The sequence below is a fragment of the Gambusia affinis genome, linkage group LG20, assembly GCF_019740435.1.
Source record: "Gambusia affinis linkage group LG20, SWU_Gaff_1.0, whole genome shotgun sequence".
Classification (NCBI taxonomy): Eukaryota; Metazoa; Chordata; class Actinopteri; order Cyprinodontiformes; family Poeciliidae; genus Gambusia; species Gambusia affinis.
In genome coordinates, this window is record NC_057887.1 from 21,085,643 (window position 1) to 21,112,002 (window position 26,360).

The window sequence follows — 26,360 nt, forward strand, 5'->3', positions numbered from 1 at the left end:
GAGAGTTGATTTTATCGTACGGCGGCAGAGAAATCCTCCATCCAGGGAATGAGATTAGGGAATAATCTGAAGAGTGATATTAAAAATGCCAGATATATTGTGTGTATTTTCAAGTGCACCTGAGTTTAAGTTTAAATAATTTCAGAACGCATAAAGAACCAGGACCCGTACTCTACGGCGCCCCCTAGGGCACATGGGGAAATGTTTCTTTTGCGTTCCCTGACAATAAGCGTATACTGTACACCCTGGTCTACTTTGTAGACGGTCACAAATGGCAATTTAAATTGGACATTTACACAAATATACACATATTTAAAGAGCCTCAATGAAAACGTGTTTGTGAATTCTTAACTCGTTGGTGCAAAACTCTGAATAAAAATCCATTTATTCACAGAATATTCATGTGCAGTTACATCTCAACTTTACACAAAGGCTCTTTTTTAACCATTCAGACCAACACAAAAAGACAAAAAACGATTTATAAAGTCACCATGAGGGAAAGACTTTATTACTCCTTGGAAATAACTCAGAAATAGTCCAAATACTTTGGATGTATTTTTACTTTCTTCCCTTCTTACGGAAAGTCTTTGTTTATATTATAGAAGGGGTGAAAAAGAGATGGAAAATCCATATTTGGCCTGTTTTGCTTTTGCATTAGTCAAAGATGTAAAACTTAAGATATCTCACAAACAAGATATCAACAATACGGATAGTTTATATTAAAGCAAATAGCACCGTAAGAAAGACTTTCAGTATTTAGTTATTCTGCATAAACTGATCAGTACGTTACTGTGAGGGAACAAAATAAATCCTTCATGTCCCCTGGGGGCCCCTGTAGTACTCCTCAAGATTTTCTCTGACTTCCTTTATTAGCCTAAAATTTCCTCCCAAGGAGCTGAAAAGTGATTCAATCAGCTGCTGACATCGAGTCTGATTGAGTTTTTCAATCAGTTTTTCTAATTTTTACCTTAGTGAGGCGATGTGATGCTGCTCAGTTCTTCTTCTACTTCTTGTTGTTTGTTGGTGAACAACTTAACGGAGAGTTACTGATTACTGCCACCTACTGGTAAGGAGTGTGAACTGAATCCCAGAAAACCCAAAACAAGAAGACTTCATATCCTATTACCCTCTATTAAGAGAGTCGGGTAGATTTTACTTTCTGAGAATAAATCAATATGATCTAGTTATGACTGTCGTTGGATGATTCATGAAACAAAGTAAGACACAAAAAAACTGAAATCCACTCCCACAAAATGAACCTGCTGTAAATTGAAAAAGAGCTTCAGCATGTTTGATATATTTGTGTTTTGTCACGGCTTCTCGAAATGCTGGCCTTTTTACCGCATCGTCTATTTAATATTAACTATTAATTGTTATTAATGTGGACACTAATTCACTGTGATTGCCTGCTTGTGTTAGCTTGTTTGATGTAAAATGGGGGAGGAAAAGATGTGAAAACTAATCAGGAGAATCCATTTGACAGATAATATCTCTCCTTTCTGTCTGTCTTTTTCCCACCATCTTCCCTGCTTAAGAAAATAAAACCATCTCCTATAATTTAGTAGTGCAGAAAAGTGCTTCTCATACAACTTATTAAGCTTTTAAAGTCACTATCACTTTATTTTCCATACAACATTAAACTAAACAGGAAATAAATTGCGTTTAGGAGTTGGTGGGAGGTAGGTTTTGTTGCAGATCAAGTTCTCAGCCTGCATCATATTTGCCCACCAACAACGTCAAATACTCTGATGGCACAGAGATTAAACCAGAGATGAGGAGAGATAGACCCTGAGACGGAGAGACAAAAGAAATCAGAGACATCTGAGAGCAGACCGATCTCAGCCCGTTGTGTTTTTAATTGATGGTGTCAAATGTGTGTCGCTCGCATTTTTGCTTAATTGTCGTTTTTTCAGAGCTAGAAACCATCAAGGCCTTATTGGTGTCCAGTCATGTATTGCAATCCCCCCCATTATCTGCTCTACTCAAACAGACGCACACACTCAGACTACTCTGACTGTCCCCCCTGAGGGCTCTGAGAGCCATTATCATAATGCCATGCATCAATAATGCAAGTCAATACATTAATAACAGTGGCTGCAGCTTGGAGAGAAAGAGAAATGGGAGAAGGAGACCGAATTCTCCTTCTGAAGGACAAGATATCCGTTCTGCTGCCACTGGTCAAACAGGCTGTCGTTCCGTTTGTTTTAACACCCAAATAAGGACTCTAACGTCGCCCACTTTGGCTCGCGGTGTGTGTGTGTGTGTGTGTGTGTGTGTGTGCACGATGCCTCGACTCTTGACTAAAAATGCTCCTTTGTCTCCATTCCAACTCCTCTTGTTCTGTTTTATCTCCAGTTTTCTGCAGATTCATCCAAACTCCTCTGGTGTTTTACACTTGGATATCCCTTTGGCAGCTTTTCAGCCAAACCTCTGGTCACTACTTGTTCAAAATGAAGCCTATGTGGAAACTTTAGCTAGAAAATTGTGGCAGAAAATTCTGCATTCTCCAACATATGGGAAATTATAGACATTGAGTAACAGCTCGTTGATTGACACGTACAAAAAAAGCCTTTATAACAAATTCTGCACCTTTTTTTTCAGTTTGTTTATTTAGAAGGCTGGAAGACGTGCTGTTAATTAATAACTGTTTATGAATAAATCAGAAATCCCACCATTATTTGAACCAAACTTAATGATAAAATAGCTAAAGCACTGTTTCCTTTACTTCCCAGTGGGCTCTTTCTTTAGGCCACTCTTTAAAATGGAAAAGACAAAAGAATTTGCCACCCAAGGAAGGAAGATATTTTCATAAGGCAGGATTTGTTGGTATTCAAAGTTTAGAGGAATTGCAGAAAAAACTGTGACTGATGAACAAGACAGAACCCCAGGAAGAAGCTAAAATCTGCATTTAGTTGTTACTCCCACTAAAAACGCTTAAAACTGCCTATTTAATGGTTCAAGCACCAAATATGACTTAATATGCATTAATATAAGCAGTGGAAACTGAATTGGCACTAATTCATTCATGGTCTTTCTTATCTCTCTCTTGCAGCCATCTGAATTTGGCTGGTTTTTAGCGTATCAAGTAGCATTGAGCTAACCGGTTGCTGCTTTTTCTTTTAAAAATTTTAGGTGCGCTCTACAAATAGGCAAATTATCCAAGAACAGGCAGTTGTTTGCAGCCATGCACAACACGGAAGGAGGCGAAGGACTCAAACAAGAAGAGAGAAAGCATTCAGAAGTACGAGACGCATTTTAGGATTGACAGTTTTGCATGAAAGCAGCTCATTGCATTCACACCAGTTTGCAAGAAAAAAAATGCATATCATGTTCTACCACCCCAAATAAATGTACAAAGTTTCCTCCACTCCACAGAGCAGTAAAGCTTTTCACAAACCATCAGAGATTCAGTTTTTTCCCCTGGATGTTCATATCCTGCAGATCAAGCTAACAACATAAAACTCGTAACGTTTCAAAAACGTAGCTCCAAATTTTTATTTTTTCTCACTGTTTATTTGTTTCCAAGTCATTTATATTGGCAACCTAAATACCTTCTCTGAAAGATTAGCCTAATCTTTACAACTGTTTCCCAATTATGCTGGTATTTACAGGAAGAACAGCTAATCGTTTTAACATTTTAACCTTTGCAGTCATGAAAATGTTGCTTTTTAACAGCTTAGTCATTGTTTCAGAAGCAGGTACTTAAAAATGCTCTGCAGCTGAAAGGTCAGAGTTTAACACCTTCCAACCAGGGTGAAATAAATAGTTTACATGCTTGTGCTAAACATCATATCACTCCATCTAAATTTGTGGCTGTGTGATAAAATCGGACAGAGAGCTATCTGTATTTCTCCATGTCCATGATTGAATGCACATGGCTTGTCATGGTGCGTTTGCTCATGTCTGAGCAGAACAAGGCGTGTACGGCTGGTATTTATCGCCTCTAAAAACTTCCACGTTGTACAACAGAAAGACAAAACATCCGAGAATGTCTCAGAGGAAGGAGGTCACCTTAATCCCAAAATGTACCAGGAGAAAATTGGGGCTTTGACTCTTGATGTGAGGTGCTGTTTCAATCCATCCAAAGGTTTTCTGCAGACACTATAATAAATTTTCCATCTCTGTGACTTCTCTCATGACCTCCATTTGCATCCTTTGCTTATGGTTTACAATGTTTCACTGACCCACTGAGGTTGACATCTACTTCCTGTGCAGGATGAGGGAATTCATACGTGGAAAATCTCTGGGAACGCTGGCAGAGGACCAACCCCGTCCTCCGCAGAGGACAGTAACCTTTGACCTCATGTAACGGTTACTCTCAAGCATAAATTCACCTCAAAGAGGCAACCTTTAAAAATACGCAGACTTCTTCGGCTACCGGTTGTGCTTGTCCAGTTTGAATTTACAATGCATGCCGCTTCAATTATAGTTCAATAACGTATCCGATGCTTTGAATGTCTCCCCCCCGGAGATCCGTTCAACTGCATCTGGAGCGGATCCCACTCTTTTATCCTCCGTACGCTGCTGTCCTCGTGTGCATCAGTCATCCAGAGCTTCTCTCCCTACATGGCAAAGGCCAGGATGAGGGCAGCTGAGCTGGAAAACACTCCATTGCTCTGATTCTTTCATTTGAGTGAAGAACGATGCTTGCAAATGATAATTTATGCTTTTTGTCGCACTGATTGTTGAAAAAACACAGACATTGCTCAGAGTTTGGGACTTACACTGCAAAAACACAAAATATTACCAAGTATTTTTGGTCTAATTTCTAGTGTAAATATCTTAATGCACTTAAAATAAGACACAAACTAACTTAAGTTTTTAGCAAGATATAAGAGCTCAGAAGAAACTGAAGCCTGTAATGGACTTTTCTCAAAGATAACACTCCCACTTGATCCTTTTTCACTTATTATATGAAGTATTTTCAGGTTTATTGTGACTAATTTGTTGTTGCAGCAGAAATGGAGGTAAACTCCTCCTGACTACACTGCAAAAACACAAAATCCTACCAGGATTTCTGAGTCTGGTTGCTCTAATAAAACAAAACTAACTTAGAAGTAACTTTTTGGCAAGACATAAGAGCTTGTTTTAAGTCAATAATTCCTTATAATTGATTTGAACAAAAGTACTTATACCATTGGTAGATTATTTCACTTATAGAAAGACATTTAGTAACCATCAGTGAAATAATCTGCCAATCAAACTAGCACGTTTTCAGGAACTTTAAGTACTTTAACTTTACTTTAAACAAGCTACAATATTTTGCTGAAATGTTACTTATTAGCTAGTTTTGTCTTATTTCAAGTCTACTAAGATATTTACATAAAAACCTGAAATACTTGGTAAAATGTGTTTTTGTTTTGTTGTCAGCCGTATCAAATGTTGCTTTCAGATCTAAAAGCAGCGAGAGCTTCAGGAGTTCCTGCAGTTTGGATAAAACTTTAACCATCATTTGGTTTGAAATAGAAACTATTTGCAGTAGAAACCAGATCAAAAACCCTCTGTAAGATTTTGTGTTCATGATTCACATTGTGAAAAGATGATTGCGAGGAGTAAAGGTAGTTTTGTTTGTCTGTGTGATTCATTTAGTTTAGCTTCACTTTATAAAATGTATATGTTGTTTAACATGCGGCGTCAGAAAATCCACTTCGGTTTTCCAAACGCTCCGTCTGCTGCTTTAAAATCGATGTGGCTGTTTATCATCAGAGGTTTCAGTTTGAGTGTATTAATGCGAATCTGCTGCAGATGATTGGCTCCTGAACTCTCTGCTGATGATCTGGACGCTCATCACCGGCCCTGGCTGCAGTCAGGACCAGCAGCCGGAACCTCAAAACAGATTAAACTGGGTTTTACTTTTTCCGTATGAGTTAAAATTGTTCGTCTTCCTTTGGAAGCAGGAACAACCTGAAGTGTTCACAATATATTAACTGCATAATAATGAGGATAAAACTGAATTTGTGTGGTTTGATTTCTTTTACTATGAAAACAAAGTTTTAAGAGAAGTACATTAAAAATAAGGATTGAATATTTGCAAGTAAGTATGTGTCCTTAAAAATAAATCCAACCTCAGAAGTTAGAAAAAACATTTAAAAACCATTAAAAGACACGTGAGGACATGCAATGAGCATTTTGTTCTTTATTGTTTGATAACTTTTACATTTTGGGTGAAACTAGGATGAGTTGAGCCACTTCTTTGTTAAAAAAGATAAATCAATAAAAAAACACTGATCATGTTTACACTCATTCTGATTGTTTGAAACAATGGAAAAAAAATCCTGAAATATGTATTATATACGTTTTTTATTTCTTATTTCTTAATAAATGTTTTTCAGCCTTGACATGAATTTTGTCGATCATAAGTTTAATAAAAGTTGTGCTTAGACCATAAATTAGTTTTATTAATATAAATATCATGCTGAGTCTGACCTGCAACATGAGGCCAGAAAGTGAAAATAAAACTGTTGCATTTTAGATTTGGGCACAAATAAAGTCTGAATGGAAAGTTCAGCCATTAAACAAGATTTTCTGAAACAGTTAAGTTCAGAAAAACTCATTCTGATTGTTAGAAGGAATGCTTAATAAAGTCTATCACAATAAATAAATCAATTAATCACATAATAAATTAAAACAACCTCAATCATTTCCATTTAACTCTCTCTCTCTTTCTACTGAAATTGGTTTTCAGTTTGGTGTCATAATTCATTTTGTTTGTGGTTTTATTTATTTATTTTGTACATTTCAAATGTTTTCCAGTTCTAGTGTCAAAGTTTACCGATCTTTCAGAATGTGGTTTTTTTCCCACCAGGGGGTCTTTTGTGGCTCTAGTGTCCCTCATATGACAGCAGGCTGACAGGAAAGGGGGAGATAGAGAGGGGGGAAGTCACCGGGTCCCGGAATCGAACCCACGACAACGGAAGGCCTCCAAATGTGGGTTGCGTTTTCCCCTACGCCACCACAGCACGCCCCAGAATGTGTTTTCAACCATTACATTACTTGAAAATGGTCTTTAAGCAACAATATTCTGAAATAATTTATCATCCAGTAAAATCAGGGTTATAAATAAGCAGCTGTATAAGTTGGCAACAAATCTCAGGTTGAAATCTTCCCCGTTTCTGTCCTTTTACTGCAGGCGGTGTAATCAAACAGAACCAGTCTACTTGGGGGAGAAGAAAAGGATTTTTTGGTACTCACTGTCGAGACACGGCGCACACTCGGTCTGTTTGGCGCCGCAGAGCGTGGCGACGCCCTCGCCGGGTGGACACTGCTTGCAGCATTCTCCGCTGGTCGTGTTCTGGCCCGACGGACAGTCGGGCTGAGAGGCCACAGCGCCGGCCTGCGATCCAAGAGAAAGGTCCAGCAAATGAGCGCCTACTTCCATTCTGTTTTAATGCTTGTCGCTTTAAAAAGTTCATGCATTTGTTTCCAAAGTGCAAAGGTTTGTGTTGCTCTATCAAAAGAAAGTGCAATTATTCTGAAAATTAAAATGTTTTTCCAATATTTTAGGTGTTAAACTCAAGGCCAAATCCTGTCGTAGTTTTGTATGTGGCCCTGTAGATTCTTAACACTAAGTGGGCTTAAATATCACGTTATCAGTCAAATCAATGCAGTTTTTCTCTGTTTACTGTCAAATTGTATCAATCAGATTTATTTTGTTTGTCTTGCAAAATTGTCTTGTTACAAGTAAATATATCTGCCAGTGAAATTATAACTTTTTCAGCAATATTAAGGAATAATTAAGTTAAAACAAGCTCCTGTATCTTGCTGATAAGTGACTTGTAAGTTAGTTTTGTCTTAATTCAAATTTACTAAGATATTTCCTCTAGAAATGAGAGTAAAAATACTTGGCTAGGGAAAGCAGAAACAATAAACAATATTTCACTCTCCTTCTCTCTTCATTCATTTCTTTCTCTCTAACAAACCTATTTTTGTAATTTTCTTTGATCAATTTAGGATCTGAAGAGATATTCGTCCTCATGCAGTCGGATCAGGACTTGGAAAAGAAACAAACAACAAAACAAAACTCTGGAAAACTTTCAGCTTCTTTCCCATGATCCTGTGAAAAACAAGACAGCTTATCTTCATCTGGCTTCTAAACAAAGGAAAATAAAACCACACTGCGGTTGGAAAACTTACAACCTCAAGTCAAACAACGTTTTATAGCAAAATCGGGACAAAAATGTATTAATAGGCACATTTTACCTGCTGATAAATTTTTTGAGTGTTAGAATCCTAAAGTTATTCCAAGTGTCAGCTCTTAAAGGGTTAATGACCCACCATCCCTCTGCTGGCTCTCAGTTTAATATTTACACGTGTAAATGAGACGCTGCAGTCAAGGAACACAACAGATCCGTGCAAAGTGAAGTCGCTCTGCTTTCTTCAGAGACTCAGGAAGAGGCGTTTGTGCACAAAGCCATGGGAACACTTTGCTCCAATCTTGAAATTCCCACGTTTATGTAAAAAATTAATCTGTGATCTTTAAAAAATGGTATCACAACACCAAATGTTTCTCGCACCACCTCTTTGTTTGTAATCTCTTATCCAACGAACGGCTTTATCGGTTTGAGAAACCCGATAAGAGCAGCGATAAGTTTCAAACTAAATCAGATCCAATCTTACGCTAAAAAAGAAAAAGAAAAAGGAAAAAGTGAATTGTTTAGTTTTTTTTTTAGGATTGTTATTCCATCTGAAACGTTAAAAGGATTTTGCACATTGGCTGCCTTAAGAGACGAGTTTTGGACATTCCTGGAGTTACTCTTCAGACCAGCATTTATCAGCAGCAGCTTGTCTCCCATAAATCTCCATAAATCAGAGCAGAAACTGTTTTTAAGCAACATGTGATTCGTTTCCTACTGGGTCGTCGCTGCTACATTTACTGGAGTAACTATTTGAACAAATGGACTTTTAGGAGTATTTTTACTATGCGGCACTTTTTACTTTTACTTAATGTTATTATAACGTGTCGCTGCTCTTACTTGAGTAAAATCTCTGGATTTTCTAACCACTGTTGTAAACTTTTCATAATTAGGTTTCACTTTGTTTATTTTTAGAACAAACCTCACAGAATGAAAGGACTAGGAAGTGAATCTAACAGTCACTACTAATAACTAGACACAAGAAATAAACATGGGGGGCTGCACAGTGGCGCAGTTGGTAGAGCTGTTGCCTTGCAGCAGGAAGGTCCTGGGTTCGATTCCCGGCCCGGGGTCTTTCTGCATGGAGTTTGCATGTTTTCCCTGTGCATGGTGGGTTCTCTCCAGGTTCTCCGGCTTCCTCCCACAGTCCAAAAACATGACTGTCAGGTTAATTGGTCTCTCTAAATCCTCCCTAGGTGTGAGTGTGAGTGTGTGTGTGAATGGTTGTGTGTCTCTGTGTTGCCCTGCGACAGACTGGCGACCTGTCCAGGTGAACCCGCCTCTCGCCAGGAACGTAGCTGGAGAGGAATCAGCAACCCTCCTGACCCCATTAGGGACAAAGATGAACAGAAAATGGATGGATGGATAATTTGATCAGTTACTCAGTACTTGAGTAGACATTTTACCAAATACTTTTTTACCTTTACTTCATTTCTTGGATGGCTACTTTTTACTTTGACTTGAGTAAAAATACTTTGAGGCAGTGCTGCTCCTACAGTTTTTGGATTCTCCACCCACCTTTGATCAGGAGAGAGTTTAGTGCCGTTTAAAGGGATGTGCGCACACATGCAGGCTTTGAGCGGAGGGGGTTCGCTCTGCGTAACTCGTCAGGCTTCAGGTGTGTGAGGAATGCGGCTGACAGGAGAGCGAGGACCCAGCGTTCCTTCAGGCGCCTCTGAGTCAGCTGACGAGTTTCTGAAGCCGCGTGAGCGAGAGAGCGAAGTGAAACACAGCGCGCCTCACCTGGCTGGTCACATGGTTCACCTTGGACATTCACTCTCCTTCAGGTCAGGAATCTGTCATTGAGTTTGTGGAAACTGATGGAGATCTTTTAACTTTAAAAAAATCAGTTTGCCCGAATGTATTGATGAAACACATTAAAGTGTTAAAATACTGATGAAAAGATAATTTTGAGTTTGTTTTAGATTTGGTGGTGCTAATTTAGAACTATATGTAAGGAATTATGATATTTGCGCTAATGCATGTTACTCGCTGGCATCATGTAAGGCTGGAGCAGCAGGCGATTAAACTCAATGTTTTTGACCAATTTTTGAGAAAAAAAAATGTCAACAAAATCTGAAAAAATTTTGATTTTGTGTGAATTTTGAAGTTCTGTGAAAAACTGGAGAGACTTATTGATATAATCTGGAGTCCAAAGGGCCACAGGAAAAGCCACAGAGGGCCAGATTTGGCCCCCGGGCCTCGAGTTTGAAATTGTTTTAAACAATAAATAATAATAATAATAATAATAATAATAATAATAATAATAATAATAATAATAATAATAATAATAATAATAATGCTATATTAAGTAGTAAATAAAAATTATCATTGAAAAGACTTCTTGTATTTTTACTTTTTTGTCAGAAAAAAATTAATTGAGTTAATACAAAAAAGCCAATAATTTTATTTAATAAAGTTTCAGCGTAACTTTTATGAAAATTATCATTTTTATCATGTCTTGACAGTAAATTATGAGTCTGATAATCTGTGAAAGAGCAACACAAACCCAATTGGCTATGTTGGAAATTTAATTAAGCAATATGAATTAACTGTCTTCGTTTTTCTTTTTGTATTACTAACCTGTGAAATTAAGAGATTAAACAGAACCTTCCTGACAACATGAAGCAATCGACACTCAAGAATCCAGAAAACTGCTCTCTCTGTCTGAAAAGGGTAAATTTCTAGAGTTTTGAGAGGAAATAACAACAAGAGGAATTATTTACAAATGGAGAAACCCTGGAGCCGTCATGAGTTTGTAAATGTTTTGTAGTAGAACCCAAATGCAGGAGACAGAAGCGGCCAGTGAATATGAAAAGTTATTAAAGAATATGAAAAAACAAACTTGCAAAAACACAAAAGTCAATGTAAAAAGATCCAGCAAAGGGAACATGAGGAAGTGAAGGGAGTAGACATGAGGATCCAGCAAGTAGTGGCTGAGAATGAGAGGCTTAGGGAGCTTAACAAAAGGCCAGGGCTGATGAGCTGATGGATTCCAGATGCAGGAGAGAAAGTGGCACAAGGGAACGAGAAGCAATATCAGCACTAAAGAATAACTTAGACTAAAGAAACATGATAGACTAGAACAACAGAAAGAAAAAACATAACTAGAATCACCAAGGAAGAACAGAAGAGGAAAAAAAGTCAAAAATAGAAAAAAATAAGGACCACCAAAAATGATTAAAATCCAAAACTGGATCAGTGCTTAGCCAACCAAAGCATCAGTTAAACATAAAAAACAAGAACAACAAATAAGGCGACATCACAAATGCAAAAAAATAAATAAATAAAACAACAGCAAAAAGAAAAAAAACAAAAACGATGGAGTTGGACGGCTAAGCTGCTTGTGGAGCAGAACATCCTTCTGATCTCTACCTTTTATTACAAATCATTTTTGCAAACTCAGTTATTAAGCTCAGGGTGCAATTATTTGATCTCTCAGGGTTAGTTTGGTTTGTACAGCTTTTTTTCCAACGATCATATTCCCTCAGGTTGAATCTGCAGTGGGGGAAAACCTGAACATTGTAATTTTTTAAACAGTACTTAGACCCTCAAAGATGCTTCTTGTCTCCAACAAATTGTTTCTCATTTTGTTCAAAACCGCAAGACATGCTGTGCGTCACTGCTACACTCCACAAAAGCAGCCATTAAAATGTAAATCAGGCCCACCTGCTGCGTGCTTCCCCTCTTCTGCCCCCCTAATTTAACGCACACGCCGTTCGGCAGACACACGCCTCCTCCCGTGATCTGAACAAACCCGTTTTAAAATGACACTTGGAGTGATTCCAGCGTTTGGCATCTGCTTATTTATTTATTTTTCTCTCTCTCTCTCTCTCTCTCTTCGACCCGTTTTTACCTCCGGGTGTCGGTGCTACAAAACACCGGCTCAAAGACGAGATTAAAACGCATCAGCAGGCTAGAATCTGATGAATGGTGCAAGGAGATTATTGGAGGTTGGCATTTGAGCACATGGCGTGTGAAATGGAAAAAAATATATTCTTAACAAGCCTTTTTGGCAAGTTGAAGCTCGACTTTTAAGCTTCCATAAGCTGGTTTTAATGTGGAGTCCCTGAAGATGGAACAAAATGTACACTGGTGATAAATGTGAAGGCTGAAATAAACGCTCTATCAGATCCCAACGCGGCTCTGATGGAGCTGACTGCTCCGCTCAGGGTGAACCTCACCACCTGCTGTAGGCCAATATGTCAAACCTCAATTTAAGAGGCTTTGAAGGCCTTTAAAATGGGACTTTTTGGGAAAAAATGCACTTTTAGGAATACTTTCATTATGCTTAACGTTTTATTTTTACTTGAATAATTTTATTGTTAAGTATCTCTACTTTTACTTGAGTAAAATGTTTGGATTCTCTACTCAACGTGAAAAACAAAGCAAAAATTTAGACACACCTGCAGTTTTTACTAAAGTTTCATAAATTTAGTACTAAAAGAAACTGATTTGAATAATTTTTTCTTTTGCCTGATTTTGTTATTTTTTGTTACTTAAATAAATTATTGTAATTTTCATTGATAAAATACCAAAAAATGTCTACTTAACTTTATATTTTGGTCTGTCTGATGATGTAACTTTTACATTTTAAATACTCAGTACTTGAGTAGACTTTTTTTTTTAACCAAATATTTTTTTACTCTTACTTTAGTAATTTCTTGGATGGATGCTTTCTGATTTTACTTGAGTAAAAATATTTTGAAGTAGTGCTGCTCTCACTTGAGTTCAGTATTTGGACTATAAAAACCTCATTTTGTATTTTCTAAGCTAGAAAAAAAATCTTTAAATAATTTTCTTTTGAATAATGCAAGTGAAGTTTGATTAGCACATCCAGGTATTTTAGCTTTTGACTACATATAATTAAACGTCCAGATTCCTTTAAAAACAGTGAAAAGACTGAGTAGGTTGAACAAACTGGAGGCTGTATTCTCTGACTGAACTACATTTCTGCAAAAAAAAGTTATTATTGACAAACTTACAGCCCATAAATCAGTTTTAAGAGCACTAAGTGTGCTGATAACTGATGTTATACTGATTCTAATGATTGACTGGGCAGCAGAAAATGCAAAAAAGGACAAATATTGCTGTTGACCATTTCTTCTTTAGAGCAGAAAACTGTTGTTTCTAATCTGAGCCCAGACTGTGGGCATTATGTCACTGACCGTTCCACTACAGCAAGAATTAGACATGCAACCTCCAAGCACTACGAATCTACAAACATCTTTGATTTTGCTAATAACACCAATAAGAAGAAAATTTCTGAAAATCATGAGTAGAAAGAATTATTTCTGTTTAAAGTGGGTTTTTTCTCTCCACTGTCGCCACATGCTTGCTTAGAATGAAAACCTGCTGCAAACATAATTCAACACAACTGGCTCAGCTTTTCTTCTTTACCAATAACTGACGCCACACGGCAAACTAACTTCGATTGTATTATATTTAGGATCTAATTTACCTAAATCTGAATTCAGCTCTAACTTCAAAAGTATTTTGAAGTTTATACCCAGATCTGTTAGCCTTCTTAAGCTAACACAAGTTCCAGAGTTGCAATGTTGGGATTTCTTAGTATCATGCAACTTAAATTTGTTGCAGATATTTATGCCGTCTTTTCACCAAAATGCTGTTGTTTTGTTTTTTTTATACGATAGAATATATGACTAACACAAAGCATGTAGAAACTTGCAGTGCTGCTGGGTAATAAACATTACATTGTTACAAAATCTGTTCATTTGGAAACAGTTGTAAGAAAATGTGGAGTTGAGTATGTAGGCTGCATCCATGTGTATTGGGTTGGACGACTGACATTTGAAGCAAAATGATATATTTGAAATTTATCAGACATCAACAACAGCAGCTTGGTACCGATTCACTGTGGGCACCAGCCAGGTGACTACCTTAAAATAACTGAGTTACAAATAATCAAATTAACTTAATCCAATTAAATATGTTGGATTAACTTAATCGACTAATTAGCCTTTTCTTTAACTGTATCTTAGATACGATTAAGAACATAACAAATTAATAATCAGAGTTGTCAACATGTTGCTCCCCTCTGCTGTCATCTGGTCACATGCTTGTTTTTATTTTAGTTAGTATATTTTGTTTATGTAATTACAAAGTTTTATTTTTATTCCTTTGGTTTTTACCATCTGGTGAAAAATAGCCTTCAGGCTAATTCTGTACTTACAGATTGTAATAAATAAATATATTTAAATTACTTTTAAAAAATGTAAAGAAATGAGTAAATACAAATTTTCTAACTTTTTCTGCCTGCTTTTTAAAAAAAACTAAAAAAAAAAAAAACACATATTCATTCTAAAATAAATGTTTTAAGATGTTGAGTTGAATTTAAAACCGAGCAGAAATTATATATGTGCAGAAAATCAGACAACAAACAACGCTGAGTCATCACTTCTTAAACAGAGGAAAGAAGAAGCAGAACGAGGAGAAGATGGAGAGTGGCAGAGGAAAGGAGGAGAGGAAGAGGACGAGGAGGAAGAGTGGTCCAGCAGCTATCAATACTGCATGTGCTGAGCCAGCAGGGGTTGCACAGCCATCAGTGGGAGCAGCTGTCATGTGCCGGTGATGTAGCGGGCTCCTAAATCAGGAACTCATGGAGCCCACCGACCATTGCTTTCGGAAACTGAAAAATGTATCCCGTCCTTTAACCTCTGGGTGAATCACAAGTATTATATATCTGTCAAGCTGGGCTTCCCCTCATGTTCGGAGAGCGTCTTGTTCCTGTTTTGACTCTTGTGTAAGTTTTGATATGAGGTCGTGTGACTCTTGACAAACAGAAAAGCTCCTTGCATAGTAGACTATTTTGGAGCGGCAAAAAGTGCTTTCTGTAAATGTGTGGCTGCTGCACAGAGTCCGCTGTTATTGTCCTTCCCTCTGCGGGCGCACATGTAACTGAGACGGGCGGAGAGCTGCAGCTCCATGCAGCAGTCGCAGCTATAAAGTGTCAACCTGAATGACTGCTCTGCTGCATGCATCCGTCCTGCTACAACACTGTCCAGCGCCAGAAACAAGACAGGTGCAAGGCGGAGAAAGTCGGAGAAAAAAGCAACGATTTGTGAGACGTTATCGCTAAACTGAGGGATTTTAAAGAAATGCAGTGATTTTGGAAATCTTAGATCAATAATAGGGGGAAACTTTCTAACAAACACATATAAAAACTTTAATCAAAGGCTTGAGACATGTTTGACGCGCAAAATTTGCACAAGTGGCACTCACCAGTCCAAGTAAGGCTGCTATTAAAACCAATTTCATCCTGTATCTCCTTTGCATGTTTCTAGAAGCGTCAGCAATCAGATGCAAGATCGACGGAGGTCTCAGCAAGTCTCAGCAACTTATTGGTGAAGGATTCACGGCGGTCATCGCTGCGCGATTCTTTCTTGGTTTGTTGTCAAAGAGAAGAGGAGGAGAAAAACCTCACCAAATGAGAAGTCGCTTAAAAAACAACAACAAAAGTAGGTCAGTTTTTAAAGCTCCCCCTGCATTTAGCTACAATCCAGTCTGAGGGTCCAGATGACGGTGAGGATGACCCATCGGGGGTTGTTCTGGTTCTGTGCGCTTTTCTTCCGTCGGGTTTGGCTCAGGGAAGCGGTCGTGCCCGTTTCCACGCCCACTCTGCGCACACACGGACACAGCGTGTTCTATCTTTAACAACTCCAATTACGCTCCAGGACGCTGCTGTTCATCCGGACTAAAGTGCAGCACAAGGCCGATTAGATACACCTGTTGATTAGTGCATTTTGGTTTTTTAGAGAAAGCAAAAACTTACAAGTAACTTTTCAGGAGTTTGTTTTCATCAATAAATCCTTAATACTTAAATAAATACTTTAGTTTCAGTTTGGTTTCACGGTTTGGTCATCTGTCCATAAGAGCCTCACAGTTATTTGCTTTGATTTTGAGCCATTCCTTGTGTCAGAACTGGTGAACAGAGTCAAATCTGTCCACATGTCTGCTTTGAGACTCAGCCGGCCCAAGGCATAAGAGAACTAAACAGCTGCCAACAGTCCCCAGGTCTTCAAGGACCTGCCATAAATACTTCACTTGTAACACAAACCACAGATATTTGTTTTTTGAGAAAGACAATGCAATAAAATCTGATTTTAACAGTTTTGGTATAGATAAATAAAATGATTTTAAATTGATTACTAAAAGTGTAAAGATTAATTGTTATTAATACCTACTGTGTTTTTTTGTTGTTGTTGTTTTTTTTACTAATAGCTTCTTGTTTCCTGACTGGCCCTTCAGCCCATGTTGGTGTCGGCCATGTTTCACTGGATAATGACCCTGTTTTAACCAGTTTCAGCCAACATCTTCATAAAGGTTTTCCTTTGGTCTGTGGTGCTCATGTTGCACATGAAAACACATTCCTATGACCGCTGGACGTTCCCAGGCTGTTTATGCTTGAACAGATGAATGTGACATCGTCAGGTACCTGGAAATTGTCCCCCAGTATGAACCAGACGTGTAAAGGTACACAATCCCCTGCCTGTCATCTTTTGTTATTTGATACTTCCATAATGTCTCAGAAGGAAACTGCTGAAATAAATCCATCTGCGTGCCTCCAGTTAACTCAAATAATGTGAACGAAAGGGGAAAAGTTAAGTCTGATTTAATGTCAGATAGGACTCTTTTAAACCAGCGTATGTAAATATCTGGTTTCGTCTGAATGTATAACGTTTCCGTTCCTTCAAAGGAAGCAATCAGCCTGTGGCAAAGCTTCGGTTCTAAAGCAACCAGGTCGCCATGACAGCAGCTGTATTGTTGGTTCTGGTCTCTCTCATCTTCCCCATGATGAACCTCTCCAGTGTCTCTACGGTACATGTGTCAAACTCAAGGCCCGTGGGCCAAATCTGGCCCACCGTAGCTGTTTATGTGGCCCTCTATATTCTAGACCGGCGGTTTTCAAAGTGTGAGGCGCGCCTCCCCTGGGGGGCGCCAGAGCACTTTAGGGGAGGCGCGGTGCGAGGGAAAAAATAAACCGGAAAAGCTATCTGCTTGCTGTCTACTGATGTGAGAAAGCGTCTTTACGCACGATCAACTCTGTGGATTTAGGAAAAAGTTGGTACTGTGGGGTGCGCGTGTGGAGCGGGGATCAGTGGAAATGTTTCCCCCCTTAGAGGATGTTTTGGCCAGTGATGTCAGTAATGTTACTGACGTCGGACCACTTTTTTCAGTAACCAGTAATCTAACGCGTTGCTATTTCAAATCCAGTAGTCAGACTACAGTTACTTATCAAAATCATTTTTGCGTTACTGCGTTACTATCTTTTATTGTTATTTAATCGTATTTCCTCTACTCGTCTTGTCAAGTGACCGGCGCTCTATGCAGAAATGTAAACAATGGAGGGAGATGCGCATTTTGTTGGAGGAAAAACTGGAACTATTTCGAGTTTCTGTCGCCAAGTCCGATTATTATAAGCGGCTTTGGGCTTCATTTTTTTTTTTAAGTCGTTTGAAAATTTAACGAGTTGCTGGTTGCGCCTTTTTGGGCTCGTTTTTGAACGTGAAGTTACTCATTTGGGCTTGGAAATAAGCAGACTCATAATAAATCCCAGAATTTGTCCGTCATTAAGGTAGTCTTACTCAGTCTCTCCCTGTCCATCATTTCCCGGATGATCCGTCCCGCTGTGTCTTTGTTGATGTCAAGTTAATATATTACCTCTGAATGACGTCGAGTTTCGCGTTGCGCTCCAGAAAACTGCAAACATCGAGACTAATATGAACAGCGCAATAAACGTGAAAACAGCCACGAATGAACGTGTCCGGAGTTTCCAATAATTATAATGGCAACTTAACATCATTATAATTGTTAATATTAAGATAAGTGTCACAAATCTGTGCAGCCATCTGAGCTGTGGAGCTGCAGGAGGAGCTCTGTGCGCTGTGACACCAAATGCAGGGCCGTAACGCAGAATCTGGAGGCTGGGGGGAGGGGGGCTTTAAAATCCTTCTTAGAGTTTTCCAGACAACAGTGGACCACACAAATTACTCACGTTTTTTATTTTTTGTACTGTTTTTTTGTACAATCTCCTCTTCAGTTCAACCTTATCAGTGGAAACACATTGTTGATGTTACCATTATAAAATAGCTTACAATTAAGTATTAGCAAAGATCAATGTGATTTTCACAGGAGGTGGAGCGTTGTTGTTAGCAGCTGCTGAAAGTAACTAAACAGTTACTTTTAATGTAACTTAGTTACTTTCCAAGTCAGTAGTCAGTAATATAACTAAGTTACTTTTTCAAGGAGTAATCAGTAGTCCGATTAAAGTTACTTTTTCAAAGTAACCATGCCATCACTGGTTTTGGCCAGAGCGGGGCTGAAGGTGGAGTTTTTACAACCCCCCCCCCACCCACCACCTTCGGGGGGGGGGGGAGGGGGGGGGGCGCAGCAGGCATTGTGCTCCTTGGAGGGGGGCTCACCCTTTCATACTTTGAAAACCCCTGTTCTAGACTAACCACTAAGTGTGTTTAAATATTGTGTTATCAATCAAATCAATGCACTTTTTATCTGTTTACTGCCAGATTATATCAATCAGTCCCTCTAATTCCTGAAAATTATTGTACACCTTCACACAAAATCAACAAATTCACACATTTTTGGTGCTAATGCATAATTCTGAGTTTATTGCAGATTTTTTTTCTCAAAAATTGTCAAAAACTTTCTTACTTGTACTAAACAGCTGCCTCAACCTTAATTGATGGCAGATTATAGTCCATGATCTGTGCAGCGAGTGATAAAAAGTCACATTTACTGTCATAAATAAGCACAAATATTTCCAAATTAGTACCACAAATACTTTGATTTTTTTTTGTTTAGCAAAAAATCACAAAATCATGGAGGAACTGATGAAAAGATGTTCAATAATATAATAAAATACATATTTAACAGTTTGTGAACAGGTTTTATCGATGCCTTCTGGCACAACCGGCCCTTTAAGAGCATTCATGATCTTGATTTGGCCCAAAATGAAAATAAGTTTGGGGTTTAGTCCAGGACAGTTTCAAACACATTGAATTCTCAGTTATTAAAGAAGATATTGCAACTTTTGGCAGAGAAGGTGCCAAGACTTGCCAAAAAATAAAATTAGCATATCAATCAGGGAAGCACAAAGGGATCCAAGATTTCTGAGACAAGATTTGATCAAACAAGGTGAACCAACACTAACAGATAACATCACTGCTGACGATGGATGAGCAGAGTTTTACCTTCCACTCAACTTCCCTTTAATAATTTGGGTGCACTACTTTGTGAACAGCCAGCTACTTTGGAAATAAACAACTTGTGGCTTACATTTCTTGTGGGTGTCCATAACTCTCTGGAGGAAAATTCTTATTTTATTAAGAAAAAGATTTAATTAAACTGAACCAATAATCTTTTTTTAATAGGTAACTTAGTCTTCCTTCACTCAGCAAGAGAAACATAATCCACTGAAAATTCATACAAGTTGTGCCAAACTTGTTCAGAACTGAACTGACTGAAAAGAAATGTTAGTTTTTAGTTCTTGCTGCTCCACCATTTCTGCCGCTCTGGGCTACTGCCAATATGAGTCATATCAGAAACCGACACTTTTGAAGCAAACTTTCATAATTAACCTGTTTCTGTTTTCTTTTCTCGTACTCGGTATGTCAGCGATGTTTAGTGCCTGTTCCCAAACAACAGAGCTCTTTCTCATTGCTTTTCAAAAATAATCCCCACCTATTTTTCTCTTTTATTACACAAATTTCAATAATTTACAAAAAGTTGAAGAAGTTGACACCAGATGTGGATTATCAGCCTCCTCTGATAATTATATTCAGCTTTGAACTGTAAGGGTAACTAAGTTCACTGACTGTTTATAAATTTGGTTCTAAACAACAAAATGTAGCAGCTGTTTTGCACGTGTTGTAACTGCTCTGTAGGATTTTATGCTCTGAAAGCCTCTAGCAAAAATTAATTAAAAAACTTGTTTTATGGCTGCACTTCAAACTTTTGAAGGGTTTGGATGTTGTTTTACATCCTAACAGGCCCAAACCTGTTGCTATTCATCGATAATGAGTTATGGTGTGATGATAGATCTCATTATAGAGTATTACTCAAGTAATATATCATTTCTAATTTTGTGCTTTTTTTTTTTTGCATAGTTCTACATATTTCTAACAAATAAATGCAAGCTCAGTCAGACTTTTGTGTGAATGTTTTACAACCTCAAAGGAGAAAAACTGATACATCATATAGCAACTCAGTGTTTATGTAAGCACTGTAGAACAGTTTAAAGTTTGTTTAACTTTAAAACGAAAGTCCACCTGCTGCCATGAAAATGCAATTAAAGTGAACAAAATTATTTTGGTTTTAACTCAGAAATTAAAGTTAATGAAACAAGAGTCTACGCGTTGTTTTTAAAGTTCATTCATCTTGTATTGTTTTAACTTAATGCTACAATTTCAACTAAATAATTATTTCAAAATATACAATAAAAATCTGCCCTAAGCTAGTCAAAGAGTACACACCTCTGTATTATTTGCATACAGAAGTATGCAAATAATACAGAATAATAACCACTCCTGTCTTTTTCTTCTTTCAGTTTTTTAAGTGCTAACCTCAAAACTCTATAAACAAAATTAATAAAAAGTTAACACAACTTATTACCGTAAGTTTAACTTTCACAAACTCACATTTAGGTTCAAGATCTAAAACTCACTAAATTTATTTGACTTAGAGTAGAAGATAGTAGACACAACTAAATGTCATTGTAGTCATTGTCATAAGATCACAACAAGACGAAGAAAGCTAAGAAACAGGAACGCACAACTAATTTCAGAGGCCTTTTGGTGCAGAATTATGATCAGGGTGCAGCTGTGAGGAGAGAGCAGAAGGCAGAGGGAGGGAGAGGAAGAGAGAGAAAGAGATGGAGGAACAAGGTAGAGTAAGCAAACTGGGAAACAGGAAAAACAGTTTAGTTTAGTTTGTTAGTTTATTTAAAACAAGGACAATGAGCAAAATACACTGATAAACGATCTTTTGCACCAGATTTAGCTTAAGCTATTTTCCATATGCAGGTCCTTAATTTAAAAGGACCAAAGAATAACAAAACACAAGAAATAAACAAACATGATCCAACGAAAAGATCAGACTGACCTAACGTAAGATAGAAACAGAAGTTAATCTAATCAAAACAAAACAGCGAAAAGAAAACAAAGACTAACTAAGGCCAAACAGACAACAAAAGATCAAAACTAGAAACCAAGGAAAACGCAAAACAACACAAGATTCTGACAGAGGGGAATGGCAAATGTATAAAAATAACCCAAAGTTCACATCTGGAGAACTCAAAGAGTGGCATCTTGGACTTACAATGTCCAGAAAACAGTAATTTTATTTAATGTTCATGTGCAAACGTTTGGTGTTTGTAGGAAGTTGCTGTAAAGTCGCAGCTGTGAGCTAGATTACCATTGTTACCACCTTCTTAAATATTAAAGCATCCATGACAGTGTTTGTAGAGCGTTTTTACAGCATGAGGCCTGATGGCGATGCATCACAAATTACACTTGATGAGGCTTTGATTTACAGAAATCCTGTCAGGACTAAGTGCTGTGTGGATTTGCAGCTGATGAAGAGGGAGAGAGGAAGCTGCTGTGGAATTGGTTAAATAAATAATTCATGTATACAAAAACAACAAAAATACAAGAAACCAAAACAACTCTGAGGACCAGAGTTACATGGAAGAGAAAACTTAGATGGAGTTTTTGTTTTCTTTTGTATTTCCAAAAGTTTGAACCGGAAGTTATCCATCGCACATACGGAGTGAATAGTAGACTCACAGCTTGGAGACCAACAAAAAGAAAATCTGTGGACAGTTTTGAACAAGATGCGAGAGAAAGACACACGAACAAAATGGTTGCTGTCGGGATTGATGAGAAGGAGAAGGAAAAAATTATGTCAGATGATGTGGACAAGCTGCGTCCGATCTCATACTACGATGTAGCTAGTGAACACAAAAGGTACATACATTATGGAGGAACTTTGCCTGAAATCTATGGACGAATACAATCAATGTTAAAAAAGACTCGTAAAGGACTACAAACTCTTTTTGTAAGGCTCTGCTGGCAGGGAAAGTAAGTACATGTGGTAACATGCAAGTAGGCTACATGTCCGTCTTAGCTAGATGATAAAAGCTACATTAGCTAAGCTAATTTTTCTAGTTCAACAGTAAGTGTATTACTGATATTTATCTTAGAATTACCCAGGGATGGGTAGAGTACTCAAAAATTGTGATCGAGTAACAGTCGTAACGATACTGTTTATAAGTCAAGAACCAGGCAAGGGCTAGTTCTAAGCGTGTGGCTTCTTTAACGTTGTCATAGCAACTGCCACCAACATGGCTGTCAGCTTCAAAGAATAAATATGAACGGTTTGTTGGCATTGAGGCTCACAAACCGTTCAGTCTCCAACTGTTAAAATTATTTTTAATGTTTCCTTCTAAGAATATTTAAAACTGAAATGGAAAGCTTTTTTTCCGAACAGAAAGCCACCACAGGTGAACAATTTGAAATGCAGAAAAAGAGTATGAGTCATTTTTAAACCTTTCTCTGTTTCCTTTCGTAAAAACAAGGATCCAAAAGCAAGAAAACTTCATATTTTTAAGAAGAAGTGAAAACGTACCGGTCTGTTTTGGTCTGAAATCACAGCTGTGCATAGTGTAGCTCACAGTGACCATCTGCTCCCAGACAGATTAACAGGATGGGTGGTCCATGATACCTTAACTGTCCTATCTAAAGTTTCAGTAAAAGGATCTTGTTCTTTTATTGAGTCCATATATCTTTCTTTTTAAGAGGCCAAGAAAGGGAGAGTCTGCATGGAGCCCACAGAACCAAAACTGTCAAGTTTAAAAAGCTGTTTAATGGTCAGATTTTAATTTAAGGGTGATTGTTAAGTCTAAGTTTAAGCTGTCAGTTGTTGCAGTTAGGTTTGTGAACATTTTTACAGTCTCATGGTGAATAGGATTCCCCAAAATGACTTTATTTACTGAAAAATATGAACATGTTTTCTTTGTGCATCAATGTAACCCAGAAAATGCATCAAGAAGCAATTTTCCCCTGAACAAAACACTTTAATGTTAGTAAATCAAGAATGGCTCAAATTTGACCCTCCGGCAAAGAGAGCTGATGCTGATGGACGCTTTTTATCAGTTTTGAAGACTGACTTATATCTCCTTAAAAGAAGAGTTTTAAGTACTAAACAAAGTACTTACTTTGATTTGCCACATCTTTTGTTTTCACATTAACATTAGATTAAGTTGGGCCACAAACATTCAATGATTTTATTTAAAAACTGACTTGGTTGCAGCTGTTTGTGAGCAGTTTCCACTCAGCCATCAGTTCCTTCAGCCTCCCCAGTGTAAATAAATCTCTTTCTCAGTTCCTCCTTGCTGGTTAACTCCTGTTAAACCTCTTTGCTTCCCTGTTTTATCCTGCTGCCTTTTTGTTCTGGATTCCTGTTTTTCTTTGGCTCAGGTTTCCTGTGTTCCCCGTGAAATTTGTAAATTTTTTGTTCATGTTTTTGATTAAACATTTCTTATCTACAAGCTGCATTAGGGACTTCTTTAAACAACACATGATTATTCTGTTAATTAAACTTGGCCAAATACAGCACCTATTTTTCAAAGAAAGTACTTATTGACGAGAATAGAATAAAAATAATTTCTACACCAACAAAATATAAAAAAGTTTAACCCCAAAATTTTGGAAACTGCACACCTTTATTTTATTAACATAAAAGATAAAGGTTTTTTCCATTATTTGTTTGTCCTTGAATATTTTGTTCCAATGAATATAAATTCCTGTATTTCTACATAAAAAGGCCAAAAATAAATCATTTTTACTGATTTCGATAGATTTCAGGACTTGTTTGATTTATAAATATTAATAACACCCAATAGAGATGATAAATCTCTTTAATTCTGTCAATCTTTTTAGCGGTTCATATCTCCTTGTTCCAACCCACCTGAGCGACCTCTTCATGTATAATTACTGTCATTTCTCTTCCATCTCCTGAATCTACAGTCCATCCTGCATCAGGAGCATAAGCATGGGCAACGTGATCCACGGTTTTTCTGCGAGCTCTCTCTCTAATGCACTGTAATAGCTGCAGGGGCATCATATGACAGGCAGAGGAAGCCCTTGAATTACTCTGAGAGCACTCGCACCAATAACTGGAGAAATATCATGTTGTTTTCGGTGCGGGACTCTTGTGTTGTTTATCCATGTGATTTTGGAGAAAGTTCAGCAAAACAGTCATTACGTCCTGAAAGGCCCTGGCTGGTGAAGTTGGTAGATGTTGTTGATCTTGTTGTAAGGCTGCTGCAGGAACTGGATGGTGGAGTTTGTGGACTGCAGGATGACCAGATGGCAACAAAGCCAACGTTTTCCCCTGGGATTCCCTCATCTGATCTGTCTAACCCTCTTTTCTCCACACCCACGCTCCGTCCTTTGTTCGCTGCTGTCACATCATGCAGACAGGGTATAAATAATTTAATCTTTATGGAGAAAATAGTTCACACTTGGAGCTTTTGATTCACACCAAGAATTTGACAGATTACACTTCTGTAATTTCTTGCTACTATTAATTTGCCTCAATATTTAAAAAGTATTTTGTTCATTCATATGTATCTTTTATGTATTTATTTGTTTGTTTATTTATTTGCTTTTTTATTTACTTGTTTATTTATCTATCTATTTATTTAGTTAATTGTTTGTTTGTTTATATATTGTTAAGTCTGTGCAGCCTCCTATAATCTCTAAAGGATCATTTTCCACTGAGTAGAACGTTTGTGGTTGTTTATTACGTTCCATTTTTGCAACTCATTGACTGAGACATATTTATTTTGTTGTTAAAAAAAAAACAATCTGTGTTTTGGTTGCGTTGAATGGCATCTTTTCTCAACTACCTACCTGTTTTAAAAATTAAAAAGTGAAATGTTTAGTGGATTAGAGTCAGGGCAGCAGTTGGAGAGTCTTTGTTTTAATATAACTGAAAACAAGGTGGCGCCAGAGCTGCTTTTGTTTGTTTAAGCCGCTGCTTGTTCTGTGACTTTTCTCCCAAAGCTGCAGTGAATGGGAATGAATGAATGCAGAAATGACAGCGGTTGTTTCTTCTGCTGATGAAGCCGACCTTCTAACCTGGAGATTAAGGACTTTGAAAACTCTTTAATGACTCACATGTCTCGAGTTTTCCCCGAACATCAACAACAGCACTGTATTTGTTTCTTTTATGACACAGCAGATGTTTGGGGAATATTTTTTATTTACTTCAATATATTCATTGATGTTTTTTCAGTTCAGTCGGCCATATTATTGATGAGAGTTGGAGGACACATCTCCCTCCAAAACACTGCGGTGACAATGAGCCTCAGGCTGAGGACGATCAATAAAGTCTACTAAGCAAGAGACACCCACTGGTGTGATGATGACTTCATACACTGCAAAAACACAGCAAATTACCAATTAATCTAAGTCTAGTTTCTAGTGAAAATATCTTAGTACACTTAAAATAAGGCAAAACTAAATTACAAATATGTTTTCAGAAAGATATTGAAGTTTAAGTAATTGCTCAATACTGATGAAAAATTACTAGAGTCATTGGCAGATTATTTCAGTGTGACATGAGAAAAGTGTCTTGTTATAAGCAAACTAATCTGTCAATGGAACTAATAAGTTTTCATCAATATTAAAGAATTATCAATCTTTATCTTGCTGAAAACTTGCTTCTAATTTGTTTTTGTCTTTATTTGAGTGTACTAAGATATTTTCACTAAAAACAAGACCCTATTTGCTTGGTAAGATTTTGTGATTTTTGCAAGGTAGAATTTTTATGGAGAACCTAAAAACATAATTTTTCAGATATTTTGCTTTAAACTCTAAACATTTATTTGTTTTCACTGTTAAAATGGGTGTTGGGTTTATTCTTCAAATGAACTCTGAAAGAATCACAAAGATCCAAAAACTTGTCTTTCGCAAAAGGGGAGACGCGTGTCAGACTGAGCTGCGTCAGACGAGCTAACTCCAACAGGCCAACGCCAACGGGGGCCTGCAGCCCTTCAGTATTTATTCACTGCTATGCATAGGCGTGTCCTCATAGCGATTATTCAACAGCACAGGCAAGTACAGGTAAATACATTCCATATATGGTGTCTCTCTAAGACAGCTTAGGTTTTGTAAACAGCTGTGAAAG

General features: G+C 37.6%; 1 protein-coding gene across 1 annotated transcript in view; it reads right to left on the reverse strand.

Moving 5' to 3' along the window:
* The window catches only part of ngfrb (nerve growth factor receptor b), a 38,492-nt gene extending 21,402 nt beyond the window's left edge, over positions 1–17,090 (reverse strand). The window contains exons 1-2 of the mRNA XM_044103329.1: positions 15,375–17,090; positions 7,192–7,333 (exon numbers count right to left, since the gene is read on the reverse strand). Of these exons, the coding sequence (XP_043959264.1) occupies positions 7,192–7,333; positions 15,375–15,428 (196 nt within the window). The 5' untranslated portion in view covers positions 15,429–17,090. The remainder of the gene's footprint in view (positions 1–7,191; positions 7,334–15,374) is intronic.
* Positions 17,091–26,360: the final 9,270 nt, after the last annotated feature.